Source organism: Oncorhynchus keta, chromosome 26 (assembly GCF_023373465.1).
Source record: "Oncorhynchus keta strain PuntledgeMale-10-30-2019 chromosome 26, Oket_V2, whole genome shotgun sequence".
Lineage (NCBI taxonomy): Eukaryota > Metazoa > Chordata > Actinopteri > Salmoniformes > Salmonidae > Oncorhynchus > Oncorhynchus keta.
In genome coordinates, this window is record NC_068446.1 from 25,531,112 (window position 1) to 25,550,834 (window position 19,723).

At 41.9% G+C, this 19,723-nt stretch overlaps 1 protein-coding gene across 11 annotated transcripts in view; it reads left to right on the plus strand.

The window, feature by feature from the left end:
- LOC118359149 (leucine-rich repeat-containing protein 7-like) overlaps positions 1 to 19,723 on the plus strand; it is a 225,930-nt gene that overhangs the window by 124,226 nt on the left and 81,981 nt on the right. For all 11 annotated transcript variants that reach the window (XM_035737450.2, XM_035737447.2, XM_035737451.2 and 8 more), the window contains exons 2-4: positions 12,827 to 13,029; positions 16,629 to 16,746; positions 16,923 to 17,001. In XM_035737450.2, the coding sequence (XP_035593343.1) occupies positions 12,841 to 13,029; positions 16,629 to 16,746; positions 16,923 to 17,001 (386 nt within the window). In that variant the 5' untranslated portion in view covers positions 12,827 to 12,840. The remainder of the gene's footprint in view (positions 1 to 12,826; positions 13,030 to 16,628; positions 16,747 to 16,922; positions 17,002 to 19,723) is intronic.

Genomic DNA, 19,723 nt, shown 5'->3' on the forward strand with positions numbered 1-19,723 from the left:
TCTCTCTTGATTGGTTTGTTGAGATCTCTCAGGTCTAGACTTATCCTGAGATCGCTTACCCAGTCTGTCGGTTCATATATTTTTGTGATGACGTCCATCTTTTCCATGCGTCTGAGTTCCTCTTTCAGCTTTTTCCTCAGTGCAAATGGTACTTTTCTGCATGCATGCACAACTGGAGTCATCAGTACATATTTTGTGTTCTCCTGGTAAACATCCAAGACCCTCAAACACATCCTCATACTCAGCCTGTAGCGATTCTTGGTCATTTTCAGTCTATGATGTCACTACATACGCTTTTCAACAAATTGAGCTTTTCACATGCATTGATTCCTATGATTACTATGCATGTTCTCCCCAGTATAACCAGTAACCTTAATTTTCACCGGGTGTATTTTCCTCTTCACCTTCAGTGTTTTGTAGTCATCCAGCGATAACAGGTTTACCTGTGCTCCAGTATCAAGCTTGAATGGTATTATAGTTTCATTCATAGTCAATGGCACAATCCATTCAGCATTTAAGGCACTGCATATTTCCACAGAATCAACAAAGAATTCTTCAATCTCCTCGACTGTGTGAACCTTTTTCTTTGTAGCCTCAGCTTTGCATTTTTTTTGGCTTGTGGATAAATCCACATTTTCCACATGTAGTGTTTTTATTTCTCTCTTTTGCTTGTTTTTGTTTTGTAAGGCGTTGTGTGTATTGCTCCTCTCTTTTTATTGCACTGACGTCTCATCCCTGCGCATCTCTTTAGCTTGTGCTCTGGTGGTTTCAGCTGCTCGACACATTCACTGCTTTATCCAAAGTTAAATCTTGCTCACGCAGCAATCTCTCCTTGAGTCCATTATCAAGTATGCCACAGACTATCCTGTCTTTCACTAGTGAGTCTTTCAGATGTTCAAATTTACACATTTTGCTCAGTGTGTTCAGCTCAGCCAAATACTGGTCAAAACTGACTCCCTGTTTCTGATCATGAGAGAGAAACTTGTATCTCTCAAACGTGACGTTCTGGCTTGGTACAAAGTACTCCTCAAATTTAGCCATTAGCACAGTCAATGTCAAGTTTGCCTCGTCTTGCTGAAAGCTATTGTAAATGTCCAATGCATCCTCTCCAATAACATGCAGAAAATAGAAGCTTTCAATTTGTCATCATCTCCCCCTGCACCACTGGCTGCTAGGTAGATATTGAATCTCTGCTTGAAATGTTTCCAATTGTCAGCTAAATTGCCTGTTAACTGCATAGGAGTAGGAGGACTAAGCCTATCCATGACAGAGAACAGGAACAGTGTCAATTTCTCTTACTTCAGTATGTTGCTCATCAACTTGCTCGTCAACAGATTGCAATGCAGCCTCGGTCTCGCTGCTGTCACTCTCGCTGCTGCGGCTCGTTGTCCTCGCTCTTGCAAGCTAGCATCTTCGACTACTCACGTCACTTGACTTGTGGTAGAATGTTCAATTTTCGTCATGGACATTTGCAGAGTTACACTTTTCTTTGCAACAATGTTCTGTTCATGCGTTCCACTTGACCGTTTCCCATCGGGTGATAGGGTGTTGTTCTGGACCCCGTCATGCCACTGAGTTTCTTTAACTGATGGAACAACTGATTTTCAAATTCTCCCCCTTGGTCATGGTGGATGCGGGACGGGAACCCAAACTTCAGGGCTAAGTCATTGAAGATGAGATTTGCAGCAGTTTTACCTGACTTTGACGTGGTGGCGTAGGCTTGAGTGAAACGTGTAAAATGTTCAACAATCACGAGGATGTACTCATATCCCCATTTGCATCTGTTGAGATGAAGGAAGTCTATACATACCAGTTCAAATGGCTGTGTTGTCACAATGTTTGTCAGAGTAGCTCTTGTTTCATGGGCTGGCTTTTTCTTCTTGACACAGCTACAAGTTTTAGTCACATAGTGCTCGATGTCAGATTGCATATATGGCCAGAAGAAGCGGTCACGTACTAGTGATACAGTGCGGTCAGTACCTTGGTGTCCCATGTTATTGTGCAACTCTTCCATCACATTACCTTTGTACTGCTCTGGTAGAACTAACTGCCTGCGGGCTGTAGTGATTCTGTACAGAATGCCATCAATGTCTATTGTCAATTTGTCCCATTCTCTGAATAGGCATTTTGTCTTTGGACTGAATTTATTTTGCTCTTTAACTGGCGGTTTGGAACCAGACAGTTTGAAATTGAGCACAGGACAGATGACCGGATCAGATTATTGTGCTTCTCTTATCCCATCTTTTGGGATCGAGCTGGTTGTTGCAGTGGTTGTCTCACCTTCAGCTGATACTGACATAGATGCAGCTGAAAGTGACCAAGGTACAACAGCCTCTTTCTGTACCTCAACTGCTTGTATCGTGGCGGCAATGGTGTCTGGTGGAAGCTCCTCAGAACATTCTCTCATCAGTGACTCTACATCCAGTGGCATCCTTGACAAAGCATCTGCATCACCGTTCTCTCTGCCTGGCCTGTACTTTATTGTAAAGTGGAAATCAGCCAAGTCTGCAACCCACCTGGAAGTGGTTGCGTTCAGTTTTGCAGTAGACAGAATGTAGCAGAGCGGGTTGTTATCGCTGTATACAGTGAAGGTCGGAGCATAGTACAAATAATCATGGAACTTATCAGTGATTCCCATTTTAGAGTTAGAAATTCTAGCTTGCTCGAGTGGTAGTGATAGTTCTTCTCAGCTGCTGTTAAGGTTTGAGAGCCATAAGCAATGACCCTCAAGCTTCCCATCTTGCTTTTGATAAAGAACTGCTCCCAAGCCTTGGTGTGACGCATCAGTGTGTACAACAAATGGCTGAGGGAAATCAGGGAAACCTAAAACTGGTGGGTGAAGCAAACACTCAATCAGCTGTTCAAGTGCCTGTTGATGCTGGTCAGTCCAAAGGATTGGCTTGTTTGAGGGCACCACATGACTTACTTTCTTTGTTTTTGTTTTCCGTGGGTGGTCAGGTAATTTGTCTGAATCTGCTTTCAGGAGGTCATACAGGCAGCTGGCACTCCTAGAAAAGTCTTTGATGTACTGTCTGTAGTAAGTGAGTAAACCAAGCATTTTTCTGAGCCGGCCCACAGTCTCTGGTCTGATTTCTTTCAATGCTCTTACTGCTTCAAAATTGGCTGGGCCAACTCGACTGCCCTCTGCAGACACTATTTTGCCCAAATAACGGACCTGGGGTTTAAAGAGATCACACTTACTTGGTTTGAGTTTAATGCCATACTCTCTGAGACGCTGCAAAACTTTTCGCACATCATTCACATGGCTGTTGAATGGTTTACTGAAAACTAGCGTGTCGTCCAGATAAGGAATGCAGATGTTATTCCGGAGCCCTTCCAAACACTCCTCCATACACCGCTGAAAAGCTGCAGGAGCGTTCATGAGTCCGAATGGCATACGTATCCACTCATAGAGTCCCCACGGGGTCACAAATTCTGTCAGTGGTCTGCTTTCTTCAGAGATGAACCCCTGGTGATACGCTTTTCCCTGATCTAAGAGGGAGAACCAGGAATTACCACCTAAACTGTCCATGATGTCATGGACCCGAGGGATGGGCTGGCGGTCGGGATGTGTCTTTCTGTTCAGATCTCTGTAATCTACACAGAACCGGAGGGTCCCGTCCTTCTTACAAACGCACACGACCGGTGATGAATATGAAGAGTTTGACTTCCTATCCCAGCCCTGGACTATGAGTTCATAAAGGTAACCCTTCTTCTCCTGATACATTGGCTTGGGCACTGACATGTATTTGCGCTTTACTGGTTCAGAGTCCTTTAGAGAAATAGTCATTTTCAATCGTTCAATGCAGCCAATGTCATTGTCTGATCTGGAGACGGAGTGACACTCTTCTCTCAGCATTTGCCGAACAACCTCTCTCTGCTCTTCGGTTAGGTGAGTTAAACCTACTGGTGGATCCCACTGTTCAGTAGCAGTACATGGGGTTCGAACGCTGGTGTGATTCACTGTGGCTGGGGTGATAGGTTTTTCAAAGACTTGGGCAAGTAACACAGTCATAATGGTTTGTACTGTACAGATTATTGTGCGTCCTAGCAGGGCAATGTCGTGGTCAGTGGGGTTAGAGACATCAAGCAGGATAACTGGAAAAACACCTTTCCTGACACTAGTGTGTCAAAGAACTCAAGGTCGTCTGGCCACTGCGGGTTCAGGTCTGGCTGGAAAAGCATTGTCATGTCATCTTTGAAAGGCTGGAAAGCTACACGGCACTCAATCTGAATGCTACTGTGTTTTGGTACAGCAACCTTCTCTTTCTTGGTTTTCTCTGTGTATTCATCTGTCTGTTCTGTGCTAACGGCCTGTATAAAAGCTCTCACCTTGTTTCTTTTAAGGCTTGGGAAAGCTGTTTTTACTGTACTGTATCGTTTAGTCTTTTCGGTCATTGTCAGGATGTGCTCGATAACATTGAAACCTATGCAGGGATGAGATAGGTGACAGCCTTTCATTACCAGCACCGGGATGATCAGTTCCTTTGTTTGCTCAGTTTCAGAGGCTAGCCAAAAAGTTGTTTCAATCCATCCCAGGTACGGCATTTCAGTCCCATTTGCTGCAGTCAACCTTAGATCATCAGGTGAGTCAAGGATTTCTGAAACATCTCAGCCTTGCATTTGGGAGAGATTCCTCTTGCCATCGTTCATCAATGACCGATACCTGGGAGCCTATGTCCCATAGAGCTTGGAGGAGGTGGCGATTCAGGTGACACTCAATAAGGCACTGTCTGCCGACTAGCGAGGTGACCTTACGGGGGTGGCAACCTTGAGCTAGGGATGGTAAGGAGTGGGCATTTTCCTCTGTGCAAGAAACCCTTTCACTGGTAGAGTCAATTTTGAGGTGAGTGCATTTTTCCTTATGTTTAGTCCAATGTTGTTTTTGACATACTTTGGAACAGTACAGTGTTTCTTCACATGATGAACATTGTTTCAGGTTCTCAAATGAATCTTCTCTGGCACAATTTGCACATTTCTGGGACTTTTTGGTAGCTACGGTTAACACTCGTCCCTCAGCGGTAACCCGTTTCCATTTAAAGGGGCCTCCCTTGATGGTCTGGCTCCCCGGATTTTACATCCAGCTTGAAAATGTTCTCTACTCCCACATCGGAAGCAGTGTGTGCAGCGTGCATCTGTTCTGGCCTGCTGGCAGACAAAACACCTCCTTGGAGCTTGAGCAGAGCGGTTGGTATACCGGTTAGGTGCATATTGATTCTGCGCAGGGTCAGGTGCTTGGGATCGACTGTAGTTGCTGTAATACTGCTGCTGGGAAACAGGTGGCTGGGGGTCCCTATCTGGCCTCCTAACTGGGGGTGGGGTATAGGCACAAGGCGGTGACTGAAACATAGGCTGCTGTAATGTCTCCTTAATCTGAGCAATCTCTGCACTGAGACCATTTAGAGAAGCTACACCTATCTTAAGTTCAGCCAACCCTGTTAACAGTTCTGCGGGTATGTTAGCTTTGACATCCTTCACAGGACACTTTGCAGATGGGTTATCTTCTAACTGGACTACACTTACAGTTGTAGCAGGCTGTGGGGCATTAAACCGCTTTTTGTTTCGTCTTTCTATCTCATTAGCACAAGCAATGTTAAGCTTCTCTAACAAAACCTCATCTGATGTTTCGCTCTCTTGCAGGAGAGGCTGCATGTCTATCCTGATACTGTCACTCTGGAGACCCGTAAGGACTGTGTAAACACATGCTCTGGACTAGAGCAGGGTCATACTTAAGCCCTGATTCTGACTCCTGGGATGCAAACAGTACTTTCTGCCTCAAATCTAAGACGCGCATCATGATGCTTTGAGGGGTCTCCTTGCTATGCTGTGCTTCTGAAGCTAGCTGTTCGTAAAGCTCTGTTGCACTCTTCTCTTGGAAGTGGGAACGCAGGATACATCTAAGTGTGGGAAGAGTTAGCTGGGGTTTACCTTCCAAGTAGCTGCGTAGCTGTGAGCCTGGAGAAATAGCCCTGACAAATGCGTCTACTATTTCTACCTTAGGATAGCCTCTGTTAAGTCCATTCTCGATCTGATGGGCAAAAACAAAAAAATCAGTTTTTCTTTCTGGCCCAGTTCACCAATCTGACCAGAAATGTTAAACTCTTTGCGCCAGTATGAGCTGGGCTGTGCATTGGGTGAGAGCGGCACGCTCCCCTGAAGATTGGCACAGGGTTGGGGCTGACGCAGAGAATCACTGGCTTTGGCTGCAGTAATCTGCTCAGTTCCCGCCCCTTGTTGTGGGGTTACAGTTCTCAGTTCCTCTATTCTGTGATATGTTCCGGCTGGTTCAATATCATAGTCAATTTGCCCTGTTTTGTTATCTATGCCACTGATCATCTCTGTCATTTCGTCTTTAAGTAGCAACAATTCCGACATGCCGCCATCTTTTAACACTGCAACTTCCTCTCTTTCAAGGAACATCATAATGTGAGTCATTAATGATATGCGGGATTTGTTTTTAACATCTCTTCTCTGTTCGCCTGATATTTCAAGGAAATCGCATATCTCTAGTAACGTGTCTTTAGTCAGGGTGTGCAATTCTCCTACTACCTCTTCCTGTAGTTCCGTGCTTCTACACCTGCATTGCTTGCTGTTTGGGGTTTTAGGCTGGGTTTCTGTACAGCACTTTGAGATATCAGCTGATGTACGAAGGGCTATATAAATACATTTGATTTGATTTGTAGTTCTTCCAAGGCGCTTGTCATGTTGACAGAACAGGAGGAACTTTTACTGTGCAGGAGTTGACTCTGAATTAGGAGGTCCTTACTATCTCTGATGGTCGATCAATGGCCTCAGTTGACACGTACTTAACCACTAACTTCCAGCTTCCCTCGAACAGCAACACTTTCCTCACTGCAGCCTGCCCGAGTTGTTATGAGGGGATTTAGCTGGCTCGGAATTCAGCGACCAGGATGTGGAAACTGGACATCTGAGCGGCAATCTCAGCGGAGCCTCCAAAAATGTTACGCCCCTGAAAACAAGGGAGAAATAATCACGAGAATGATACGGTGTTGTTTTCTCAATTCAACTTCTAGTGCAATCATTTTACAAAAGTAACACATTACAAAACAACAGAAAAACCATTATACAAATAACACAGCAAAATATCTTATTAACAACGCACATGTTCATTCACAATCGACATAAAATGGCAGCTACGCTCAGTACGATGCTATTCTTCGCTACAACCGAGCAGGGCTCATATTACTCTCTGCAAACTTAACTCTAACTTCCTCAAGATGTTACTAAGATACACCTTAAACACTCTTGACATGTTAGCGAGTTATTACATTTAAATTACTATTTTTTTCTACTATCAATAACGTACCTGAAAACAGGGGAGAAATAATCACGAGAGTGATACATAGTGTTTTATCAATTCAACTTTTAGTGCAATGAGAAAAGCCCGCGATTTCCCCAGGAATATGGGTGGAGACCAGAGCAATCGATCTCAGGCTCATAGATTAAGAGCATTTCGTAGATCACAGATTAACACTTTTAGGCACCACAAAATAAAGTAATCAATATAACGTTTACACATTACTCTCACAATTCGTACCCTTTGTACGCTTGACGGATTTGAACTTTAACACAATTATATGAATGTTATCAATCTCTATCAACTAATACTGAATGCATGATATTTTTAACCTTAGATGTTTCAAGATCCTCACATACTATGAATTTACTAATACTTTTTAAGGTATAACAGGCTATGAATATTTCCTTTAACCTGTCACATGTCCAAACCTTTGACTGGTAATGTATATTCAAAATATTTAATAAGATATTGAATTTCGACTTTACTACTATAGCCCAGAGAAACGCATTGAATAACAGTCATCAATGACAGTACAGTCAAAAAATAAATCATAATATACAACGTTTTGAAGTGTTTGGCCTATATCTAGGAAATATAAGAAAGCTTAGGAAATATATATGTAATCCCTTTTTCTGGGTAGGCACACAACTACCTTCATACCTCAATTGTTTAACTGTTAACGGTTACTATCAGACGAGTCCTGTGACACTTGTGGGCGTCATAGAGCAAAACAGAGACCACCATCGTTTACTATATTTTGTTGGTTTACAACCGTTCAGATGCTACAGGCGTTTTTGTGAGAAGACCGATTTTCTGTATGTCTCATTGTCTGACAAACACCGCTCTAGGTCTTCCACCTTTCACCGCAGGTGCGGAAGTGCTACATTGGCGATTGCGGTGGATTGAGACGCATCCATTTTTTAAACAATTTTTTTTTATTTGTACCTCTATTTAACTAGGCCTGTCAGTTAAGAACAAATTCTTATTTTCATTGACGGCCTAGGAACACTGGGTTAACTGCCTTGTTTAGGGGCAAAACGGTGGTAGATCAATCGACTATAGATACATTATATATACAAAGTTATTGGGACACCCATTCAAATGAGTGGATTTGGCTATTTCAGCCACACCAGTTGCAGGCAGGTGTATAAAATTAAGCACACAGCCATGCAATCTCCATAGGATAACATTGGCAGTAGAATGGCCTTACTAAAGAGCTCACTGACTTTCAACATGACACCGTCATAGGATGCCACCTTTCCAACAAGTCAGTTCGTCAAATTTGAGCTGTGAAGTGGTAGGCCTCACAGAGCAGGACCGCTGAGTGCTGAAGAATGTAGTGCGTAAAAATTGTCTGTCCTTGGTTGCAGCACTCACTACCAAGTCCCAAACTGCTTCTGGAAGCAACTTCAGCACAAGGCCGATGAATGATTGTCAGGAGAACGCTACCTCCCCCATTACACAGTGCCACCTGTATAGTTGGTGGAGGAGAAATAATGGTCTGGGGCTGTTTTCATGGTAGGACTAGGCCTAGTGAAGGGAAATCTTAGCGCTACAGCATATAATGACATTCTAGACGATTCTATGCTTCCAACTTTGTGAAAACAGTTTCGGGAATGGCTTTTCCTCTTTCAGGACAACAATGCCCCCCAGCACAAAGCAAGGTCCATACAGAAATGGTTTGATGAGATCAGTATGGAAGAACGAGCAGGTGACCACATGCCTTTAGTTATTTAGTGTATTATACTCTAGAGTTAGGCCTCACTTTAGAGACATTTGAAATGACTTGCCAAGCAAACTAAATCTAACCAGCAGAGATGTTCCCATAGAGCTGAGAGAGAGATGGAGATGGAGCTGAGCAGGTGTCCTCAATCCTCACCTTTGCAGAATCTGGTCCTCTGTCATGTGGTTTCCATAGCACCCTGAGCAGAAATCACTTGTATTAACACAAGATACTTTAATGCTTTTATTGATCACTTCTTCTTTTTCTCTTTGACACTTGGCAAGACTGGGTAGAATAGAATAATACACATTGTACTGTGTACAAAATGATATTCTTAATAGAAGCTTAATCAGCTGCATACAATTCAACAAGTGATACATTTTCAATTATAAATTGGGTGGTTCGAGCCCTGAATGCTGTTTGAGAGCCGTGGTATACTATGGGTATGACAAAACATGTATTTGTACTTCTCTAATTATGTTGGTAACCAGTTTATAATAGCAATAAGGCACCTCGGGGTTCGTGATATATGGCTGCCTGTCTTCAGCCCCCCTCTCTCTAAATTCAATTCAAAGGGATTTATTGGCATGGGAAACATATGTTTCCATTGCCAAAGCAAGTGAAATAGATAATAAACAAAAGTGAAATAAACAATATAAAATTAACCGTAAACATTAAGCTCACAAAAGTTCAAAAGGAATAGGGGCATTTCAAATGTCATATTGTGGTTTTATACAGTGTTTTAACAACGTGCAAAAAATCAACATAAATATGGGTTGTATTTACAATGGTGTTTGTTCTTCACTGGTTTTCAAATTATTTGTGTGTCTGTGTAATCTGAGGGAAATATGTGTCTCTAATATGGTCATACATTTGGCAGGAGGTTTTGTGGGCAGTGTGCGCATAGCCTGTCTTCTTTTGAGAACCAGGTCTGCCTATGGCGGCCGCTCTCAATAGCAAGCCTATGCTCACTGAGTCTGTACATTGTCAAAACTTTCCTTAATTTTGGGTCCGTCACAGTGGTCAGGTATTCTGCCACTGTGTACTCTCTTTTTTAGTGCCAAATAGCAATCTAGTTTGCTCAGTTTTTCTGTTAATACTTTCCAATGTGTCAAGTAATTATCTTTTTGTTTTCTCATGATTTGGTTGGGTCTAATTGTGTTGCTGTCCTGGGGCTCTATGAGGTCTGTTTGTGAACAGAGCACCAGGACCAGCTTGCTTAGGGGACTCTTCTCCAGGTTCTCTCGGTGTAGGAGATGGCTTTGTTATGGAAGGTTTGCGAATCGATTCCTCTTAGGTGGTTGTGGAATTTAACGTCTCTTTTCTGGATTTGGATAATTAGCTGGTTTTGGCCTAATTCTGCTCTGCATGCATTATTTGGTGTTTTACGTTGTACACGAAGAGGACACCAGACCTCACAACCATAAAGGGCAATGGGTTCTATAACTGATTCAAGTATTTTTAGCCAGATCCTAATTGGTATGTCAGATGTTATGTTCCTTTTAATACCGTAGAAGGACCTTCTTGCCTTGTCTCTCAGATCGTTCACAGCTTTGTGGAACTTACCTGTGGCGCTGACATTTGCCTGAGGTATGTATAATTTTTGCGTGCTCTAGGGAAACGGTGTCTAGATGGAATTTTGTATTTCTGGTATTTCTGGCAACTGGATCTTTTTTTTTTTTTTGTAACACCATTATTTTTGTCTTACTGAGGTTTACAGTCAGGGCCCAGGTCTGACTGTCTTTGCAGAAGATCTAGGTGCTGCTGTAGGCCTTCGTTGGTTGGGGACAGAAGCACCAGATCATCAGTAGACATTTGACTTCAGATTCTCTCACCCCATTGGGAATTGTCACGTACACAGGCAGCTGAGCCTAGAGTCCTGCAGGTCTGATCTGTGTGATGAGGCCCTATATAGTCACTATTATACTTCTATGAGAGCCCCTCTGTCTGTAAGCTATACAGCCATAGTCATCAGAGCAGGGATTCCACTCAAAAGCTCTGATTAGGAGACACATGAAGCTGCTGTGTATTTCTACGTGTATTTTGTGCTATATCACTGGCTTAATAGATTTGCTGCCTAGACGGTCTCTTCCCTGCGTCTTGATTGGCTGCTGACACCTCTCTGACCTCTCTGTGGGTGTGACCCCTGATGCTGTGTTGTTGAGAAGAGCAGAGGACAGGAGAGGGAACTGGCAGTTGCTGCTGGAAGTAGGAGTGGGGAGATGATGGAGGGATTTCAATGTGACCTTGTCTGATATGTACTCCTGAGAGCCCGGCTCCATACAGGATTTATGTCTCCCAAGCTGAAATGTCATTCATCTCTCTGCTCTGCCCTACTGCATCTGGAAGAGAGGATCTTTACAAGGCACTCCAATTGAAACAAGGTTGTTTGTCTCCTTTACAATGGGACCACAGAACAATACAAAGACTATTAGATGGAGAATGTTGTTCTGCCTGTGCCATGTCTGTTTTTGTTGTGTGTTTGGGTGGAAAACAAAGATGAGTGGTGGGCCCCAGCCTGTTGACTGTGGAGTTGCTGCTGGCTGGTGGAGGCTATGAATCATCACCCAGCTGCCCCTGGTCTCAACCTACCCTGCTGACAAAATACACAACTTTGTAAGGTTTACAGTCAGGGCCCAGTTACAGTAAACACTTGATTTGTACAGGGACAGGGTAATTCACAGACTACTTGTAGTTACAAAGAGCATCCCAATGTTTTGGGGCAATACCAGCTTTACAAGATAATTGCTGTTTCTTGGTATTTTTGTGGTATTTAATGTGGTATTTACAATGAATAAAACCGGAAAAAGTAAAAAGATGAACAAGTGTCTTGTTAATTCGATTTCCCTGCGTTTGTGATGCTGTGACTACTATGGGCCTAAGTTATCAGCAGAGGCTGAACAATGGCTGCATTGAATGTGCTTCACAGGGTTGAGTAAGATAGAAATACGTTTTATTATCACAAGGGTACATTCACATTTTTTACCACTACATAATCAGAACTTTCATTATCTTGGGGGAATTATTGACTTATTTTTACAAGACCCCTCTTATACAACCTCCAAGAGAGAGGAATATGGCCTTGCAGACACTATAAACTCAGATACAACTCAGATCTTACCTCGTCCTTACATGGAAATAGGACATACATACTCGTATTCAAACTCGTTCTCTTAAATCATTTTGAGAGCAGACGGCAGAGCAGCTAATTATTTAGTGTAAATTGTCTTCACAGAAACATGTTCCTCACAGTGTTAGTTGGCCCAGTGGTGATGTGCAGGTAGTCTATCAATATTTATTAGTTAGAGACTATGTTATGAGCCCTAAAATATCTACCATTGACGTTCCCCAGTAAATCTCATTTGTCCAAGAAATATAGCTATAAGAGTTGTTGTCAAGAGCAGAATATGACATTTTTATGTGTGAAATTACTCTATACTTCACATTGGTGAATTAGGAGTGTGTGGGACTGGCAGTGAGGTAGGCTGGTATTACTGTGCTGTGTAACAGTGTGAATGGGGGCTTTGACTTAGGTTGGCTAATTGCACTTAACTTTATCGGAGACAATTAAGAGCCAGTTTGACAAGTGTGGTTTAGCATGGCTGCTGCGGCTAATTCCATTTAGTCTTCTGCGGTGCTGTCCTGACCTTATCAGGAGGCTGGCGATACAAGGGCCAGGCAATGGTGAGATTATTTAAAGCAGAGTGGGTCAGAGGAACGCTCTGCTAGTTTATGTTGTCTCACTTATCTCTCTCTCCTTTGTCTCCCCTCCCCCACTACAGTGCAGTGTCTGGAGATGACGACTAAGAGGAAGATCATTGGGCGCCTGGTGCCGTGCCGGTGCTTCCGGGGTGAGGAAGAGGTCATCTCAGTGCTGGACTACTCCCACTGCAGTCTACAGCAGGTGCCCAAGGAGATCTTCAGCTTCGAGCGCACGCTGGAGGAGCTCTACCTGGACGCCAACCAGATTGAGGAGCTGCCCAAGGTGGGTTCTGATGAGGCTTGGTCCTGAGGCCTGGGGCTGAGGCTTGGGTCTGAGAGCTGGGACTGGGTCCTGAGGGCTGGGGCTGTGGGATGAAATGGGTGAAGTGTATAAAATGGACTCTGTAAAGTCATAGTTCAGACCATTTCCCAACATTACAAAGCATGGCATAATGATCGATGTCAACATTATCTCAGCTCTATGCACTCTCTCTCTTCATTTGGCGCTCAGTGTTGATTGTCTAAATGCATTGCCAAGCCAACCAAACCCCTACAGACCAAAGAGTGGCGTAATGTCCTTCCTGTCTGTAAATGAGCTGTTAATAAAGCAGAGAGAAAAACATTCAGAGAGGGAGAGGGGGAGAAAGAAGCTATGTGGTGTCAGGAGAGAAGGGGGTTGGTTATGAATAAGCACCATGGACAGCTCCCAGTCATTGAGAGAGCAGTTTAAGAGTTTTTTTCCAATACCCTATATTTTCAGAAAAGGTGTACAATTGACTTTTATTTTTTGAAGAATTTATCAAAGTGTTTTTTCTTCACTTCAATGACAGACATGTAGTTGTTTGAAATCTTTCACTTGATGGTTTCATTTCAGCGAGACAAATAATCATGTTTTTAAAAAAAAGCTATATGTTTTGACTCACTCTCAGAGAAATAAGTAGTACTGCTAGGTTTTACAAGGTCAAATGTAGCAAATAACTACATTTATTTTAATAAAGAACTGTACAAATGATACATTTGTGACCTCAGGCCAGCATCCTGGAGTCACGTCTTCACTGTTGAAGTTGAGATTAGTGTTTTGTGGGTACTATTTAATGAAGCTGCCAGTTGAGGACTTGTGAGGCATCTGTTTCTCAAACTAGACACTCTAATGTACTTGTCCTCTTGCTCAGTTGTGCACCGGGGCCTCCCACTCCTCTTTCTATTCTGGTTAGAGCCAGTTTGCTCTGTCTGTGAAAGGACTAGTACACAGCGTTGTACTAGATGTTCAGTTTCTTGGCAATTTCTCGCATGGAATATCCTTCATTTCTCAGAACAAGAATAGACTGATGAGTTTCAGAAGAAAGTTCTTTGTTTCTGGCTATTTGAGCCTGTAATCGAATCCACAAATGCTGATGCTCCAGATACTCAACTGGTCTAAAGAAGGCCAATTGTATTGCTTCTTTAATCAGAACAACAGTTTTCAATAGTGCTAACATAATTGCAAAATGGTTTTCTAATGATAATTTAGCCTTAAATGATAAACTTGGATTAGCTAACACAACTTGCCATTGGAATACAGGAGTGATGGTTGCTGATAATGGGCCTCTGTACTGTATATAGATATTCCATAAAAAAATCTGCAGTTTCCAGCTGCAATAGTCATTTACAACATTGTCTACACTGTATTTATTTTAATGGACATGTGCTTTTCTTTCAAAAACATGGACATTTCTAAGTGACCCTAAACTTTTTAACAGTAGTGTACATTTGACATTTAAGTCATTTTTAGTAATCTTATCCAGAGTGAGTTACAGTAAGTGCATTCATCTTAAGATAGCTATGTGAGCCATCCACATATCACAGACAAGTATACAAAGTTAATTCCTGCAAAACAATGGAGATATAGAGTTTAACATTTTATACACAGTTCAAATATATGAGTAACAAATCTAAGAACAGTAATGTTTTGCACATACATGAAGCAAATTTGGGACAAAAAAGTACAAGTGTGAAAAATTTGTGGATATACTGTAGCGTTTTGGAAATAAACTCTTCAGTTTCTCATATAGCGATGTAGCGTGTGCTCTGTGCCTGAAGGACTTGCTGACTTTTATCTAACCTTCACACTGAATAGAAAACAATACATTCAGTGAATGTAGGTTTCATTAATACTTTCAAAGGAGATCTATTACAGTCTAGATGTTATGACAATAGTGTCTTTGTTTGAAATGGAAACTCCTGGATGAATACATCATAGCATTCAATACAATTTTACCATTCAATGAAGTTCAATACAACATTCATGAATTTCAACAATTAATTGTCTGAATGTGTACAGTGATATCCATTTACATACATTTACATTTAAGTCATTTAGCAGACGCTCTTATCCAGAGCGACTTATATCCTTCAGAGGTTCTGTGGAATTAATGAATTATTATTTGTTTAATACATTTGAGTGTATTGTGTTCATCAACCAACTCCCAATTAGATACGTTAAGTTATGGATCTCAGTGAGGTTTGTTCAGGGTCTTTGTGAAGAGAGTTCAGAGCCAGTGTGGTGCCTCACAGGGTTGCATAAGAACCAGGCATTGATAGATCCAAAGTGTGTGGTCTTTTATGTAAGTGATGCCTTGGGCAAGACTGGACAACACTGGCTGTCCTGATCCTCTCCAGTCTCCATTGATGTAGATACTCCCCCTCTGGCTATTATAGCTCTTAAAGAGTAATGGCCTCTCATAATGGGCGTGTTACAGTAATGTCCTTACTGGACTGTAATGTCTCCCTGGCTGTCTCAAATGGCATCCTCTTCCCTATGGGCTCTGGTCAAAGGTATTGGACTGTAATGTCTCCCTGGCTGTCTCAAATGGCATCCTCTTCCCTATGGGCTCTGGTCAAAGGTAGTGGACTGTATAGGGAATAAGGTTCTATTTGGGATGTAGACCCGTAGAACTTGTCCCTCTCTAGTCTCTGCTCTACATTTAGAAAGGAATCAACTGCTCTAATCTATATTTTACATGGAGAAAGGAATGGACTACAGAGATGGGAGGAAGCACTTGTTGATACTGTATTGGCTGGCTTTGTTAAAACAAATTCTGTACATTTATGAATGTAAATATTGATCTTCATTATTCATGTTACACAGTTAGAATGGTAATTATTAACCTGTTATCTCAAACATACTACATATGGCATGATGCGCATGCACACTAACTCTGCATAGCACCATTTTCAACCTCCCTCCCTCTGCTTTCTCTTCCTCTATGTTCCACCTTCCTTCCCTCCCTCCCTCCCCCCTCCCTCCCTCCCTCCCTCCCTCCCTCCCTCCCTCCCTCCCCCTCCCTCCCTCCCTCCTCCCTCCCTCCCTCCCTCCCTCCCTCCCTCCCTCCCTCCCTCCCTCCCTCCCTCCCTCTATGCTCCATCTCTCTTTCTCTCTCCCTCGCTCTCTCTGAGGAGGACTGATGTCTCTCTCCCTCCTCTGTGCTCCATATCTCTCTTTCTCTCTCTCTCTTTCTCTCTCTCTCTGAGGACTGATGTGGCTCTCTCCCTCCCTCTATGCTCCATCTCTCTCTCTCTCTCTCTCTCTGGGGAGGACTGATGTGGCTCTCTCCCTCCCTTCATATAGAGCTGTGGACTACTAATGTTGTCCTACAAGGTTACTCAACTGAGAGTTGCTGCTCTTACAGTGAAGGGGAAACGTGTCAGAACATTGAAAAAGACGTTGCCTCAGCGTTTCTCTCATGTTTCACATTTAACAACAGCACAGCAGGATCATTAGAGACTGGCCTTATTGAAACAGTGCATGAAATCTCAAAGTCTACACTTTTTCAACACCGCAGGCTAAGAGACTGATATAACACCAGAATAACTTGTTTCTGTTCTGCCCCTCTCTCTCCATAGCAACTATTTAACTGTCAGGCTCTCCGTAAACTGAGCATACCTGACAATGACCTGTCAAACCTGCCAACCACCATAGCCAGCCTTGTAAACCTGAGGGAGTTGGACATCAGTAAAAACGGTGAGTGAGATGTGATGTCCACAGCAATCTCTGCTAGTTTCTACTCTGATATATTCTAAATTGTCGACCCTCTACTGATACTGTCACTCTAAATATTAGCATGATGTAGAATATGACGAGGCATATGTTAATTTGTTATGAATGACAAACATGTCTCCATTCCATTCCTTCTTTAGGTATTCAAGAGTTCCCAGACAACATTAAATGCTGTAAATGCCTATCTGTTGTGGAGGCCAGTGTAAATCCTATTGCCAAGTAAGTGAAGAAAGAAGTGTATCATTGTGGTGGGATGGCTGTAGTCTATAGGGACAATGGTAATGCTGTATTATCATTGCCAACAGCTGTGTCTGTTGCTTTGTGTCAAGCAACAATCACCGATTACCTCAATAAAAAAACAACCATGAATTTTCATATGAAAATGCTTCCAGTCAAATTGGCTGTAGAAATACATTTTTTAATATATATATATTTTAGTCACCTCATGGCAACTTTGAAAGTAACTGATAAACAGAATGAGGAAAATAACTACATGCGAGACTTTTGTATTTGTGTATCTGAGGCTTTTGTCTGGATTTAAATGATTAGAAACAATTCCATCACTCACTGTTTACGTAAGACATTTCTTTCCTGCATTGTGTAAATACTGTATGCCATTTGTTAAATATGGAGTAGTTTCCTGTCCTTACAGAGGATAATGCAGGTATCTCTGCGTGGTCTTGACATAATGTGCCTCATGCTATAAAATACATTGGAGAACCATAAGGGAGTTACCCCTGAGCAATACGTCATACATTTAGGATTTGTTGGTGGGAAATCATAGGTTGACAAACAAATGGGTTCCTCGTAGATTCTCTTTCTACCTGCCTCTCTCTTTCAATTCAATTCAAGGGGCTTTATTGGCATGGGAAACATATCTTTATACTGCCAAAGCAAGTGAAATGGATAAACGAAAGTGAAATAAACAATAAAAAGTGAACAGTAAATATTACACTCATTATTTCCCAAATTAATAGAGACATTTCAATTGTCATTATATCTATATACTGTGTTGTATCAATGCGCAAATAGTTAAAGTACAAAAGGGGAAATAAATAAACATGAATATGGGTTGTATTTACAATGGTGTTTGTTCTTCACTGGTTGCCCTTTTCTTGTGGCAACAGGTCACAAATCCTGCTGCTGTGATGGCACACCGTGGTATTTCACCAAAATCGCTTCCTTTTAGGTGGTTGTAGAATTTAACATATCTTTTCTGGATTTTGATCATTAGTGGGTATGGGCCTAATTATGCTCTGCATGCATTATTTGTTGTTTTGCGTTGTACACTAAGGATATTTTTTCTGAATTCTGGTTCTGCATGCAGTCTCAATTTGGTGTTTGTCCCATTTTGTGAAAACCATAAAGGGCTATGGGTTCTATAACGGATTCAAGTATTTTTTGCCCGATCCTAATTGGTATGTGGAATTTATGTTCCTTTTGATGGCATAGAAGGCCCTTCTTGCCTTGTCTCTCAGATCGTTCACAGCTTTGTGCAAGTTAGTACCTGTGGCACTGATGTTTAGCCCGAGGTATGTATAGTTTATGTGCTCTAAAGCAGCGGTGTTTTGAAATCATTTGTATTTGTGGTCCTGGAAACTGGACCTTTGTTGGAACACTTATTTTTTACGTCTTACTGAGATTTACTGTCAGGGCCCAGGTCTAACAGAATCTGTGCAGAACATCTATGTTCTGCTGTAGGCCCTCATTGGTTGGGGACAGAAGCACCAGATCATTAGTAGACCTTAGACATTTTACTTCAGATTCTAGTATGTTGAGGCTGGGTGCTGCAGACTGTTCTAGTGATCTTGCCAATTTGTTGATATATGTATTGAAGAGGGTGGGACTTAAGCAGCATTCCTGTCTCACCCCACGGCACTGTGGAAAGAAATGTGTTTTTTTTGTTGCCAATTTTAACTGCACACTTGTTGTATGTATACTTGGATTTGTTAATGTAATATGTTTTCCTCCAACACCACTTTCCATCAATTTGTATAGCAGACCCTCATGCCAAATTGAGTAAAAAGCTTTTTTTGAAGTCAACAAAGCATGTGAAGACTTTGCCTTTGTTTGGTTTGTTTGTTTGTCAATTAGGGTTTGTAGGGTGAATACCTGGTCTGTCACACACTAAATTGGTAAACATCCAATTTGACAATTGCTCAGTACATTGTTTTCACTGAGGACATGTACATGTCTCCTGTTATTGCAGTGGATTTTCCACAGGTTGTTGTTGACGCATATCTCATGGTAGTTATTGGAGTCAAATATGTCTCCACATTTGTGGATTTGGGTTGTCAGTCCTTGATTCCAAATATTAAGGAAGATGCCAGAGCTGAGGATGATGTTAAAGAGTTTAAGTATAGCCAATTGGAATTTGTGGTCTGTATATTTTGCTGTTTGTTCTTTGTTATAGTGCCAAAAAGATTGGAGAAGTGGTTTATCCACACATCTCTGTTTTGGATAGATAACTCTTTGTGTTGTTGTTTGTTTAGTGTGTTCCAATTTTCCCAGAAATGGTTAGATGCTATGGATTCTTCAATTTCATTGTGTGCTGTTCCATCTTTTTATGTAGTGTATTTCTGTATTGTTTTATTGATTCACCATAGTGAAGGCGTAGACTCAAGTCTTCTGGGTCTCTGTGTTTTTTGGTTGGATAGGTTTCTCAATTTCTTTCTTAGGTTTTTGCATTCTTTATCAAATAATTTGTCATTGTTGTTGATTTTCTTAGGTTTTGTGCTTGAAATTTTTAGATTTGATAGGGAAGCTGAAAGGTCAAATATACTGTTTAGGCATTCTGCTGCCAGGATTACACCTTCACTATTACAGTGAAAAGTTTTGTCCAGTTGTCTAAAAGGGATAGAATTTGTTGTTGCCTAATTGTTTTTGGTAGGTTTCTACACTACTTTCTTTCAGGCCTATAGCATTTCTTAATATATTGCAG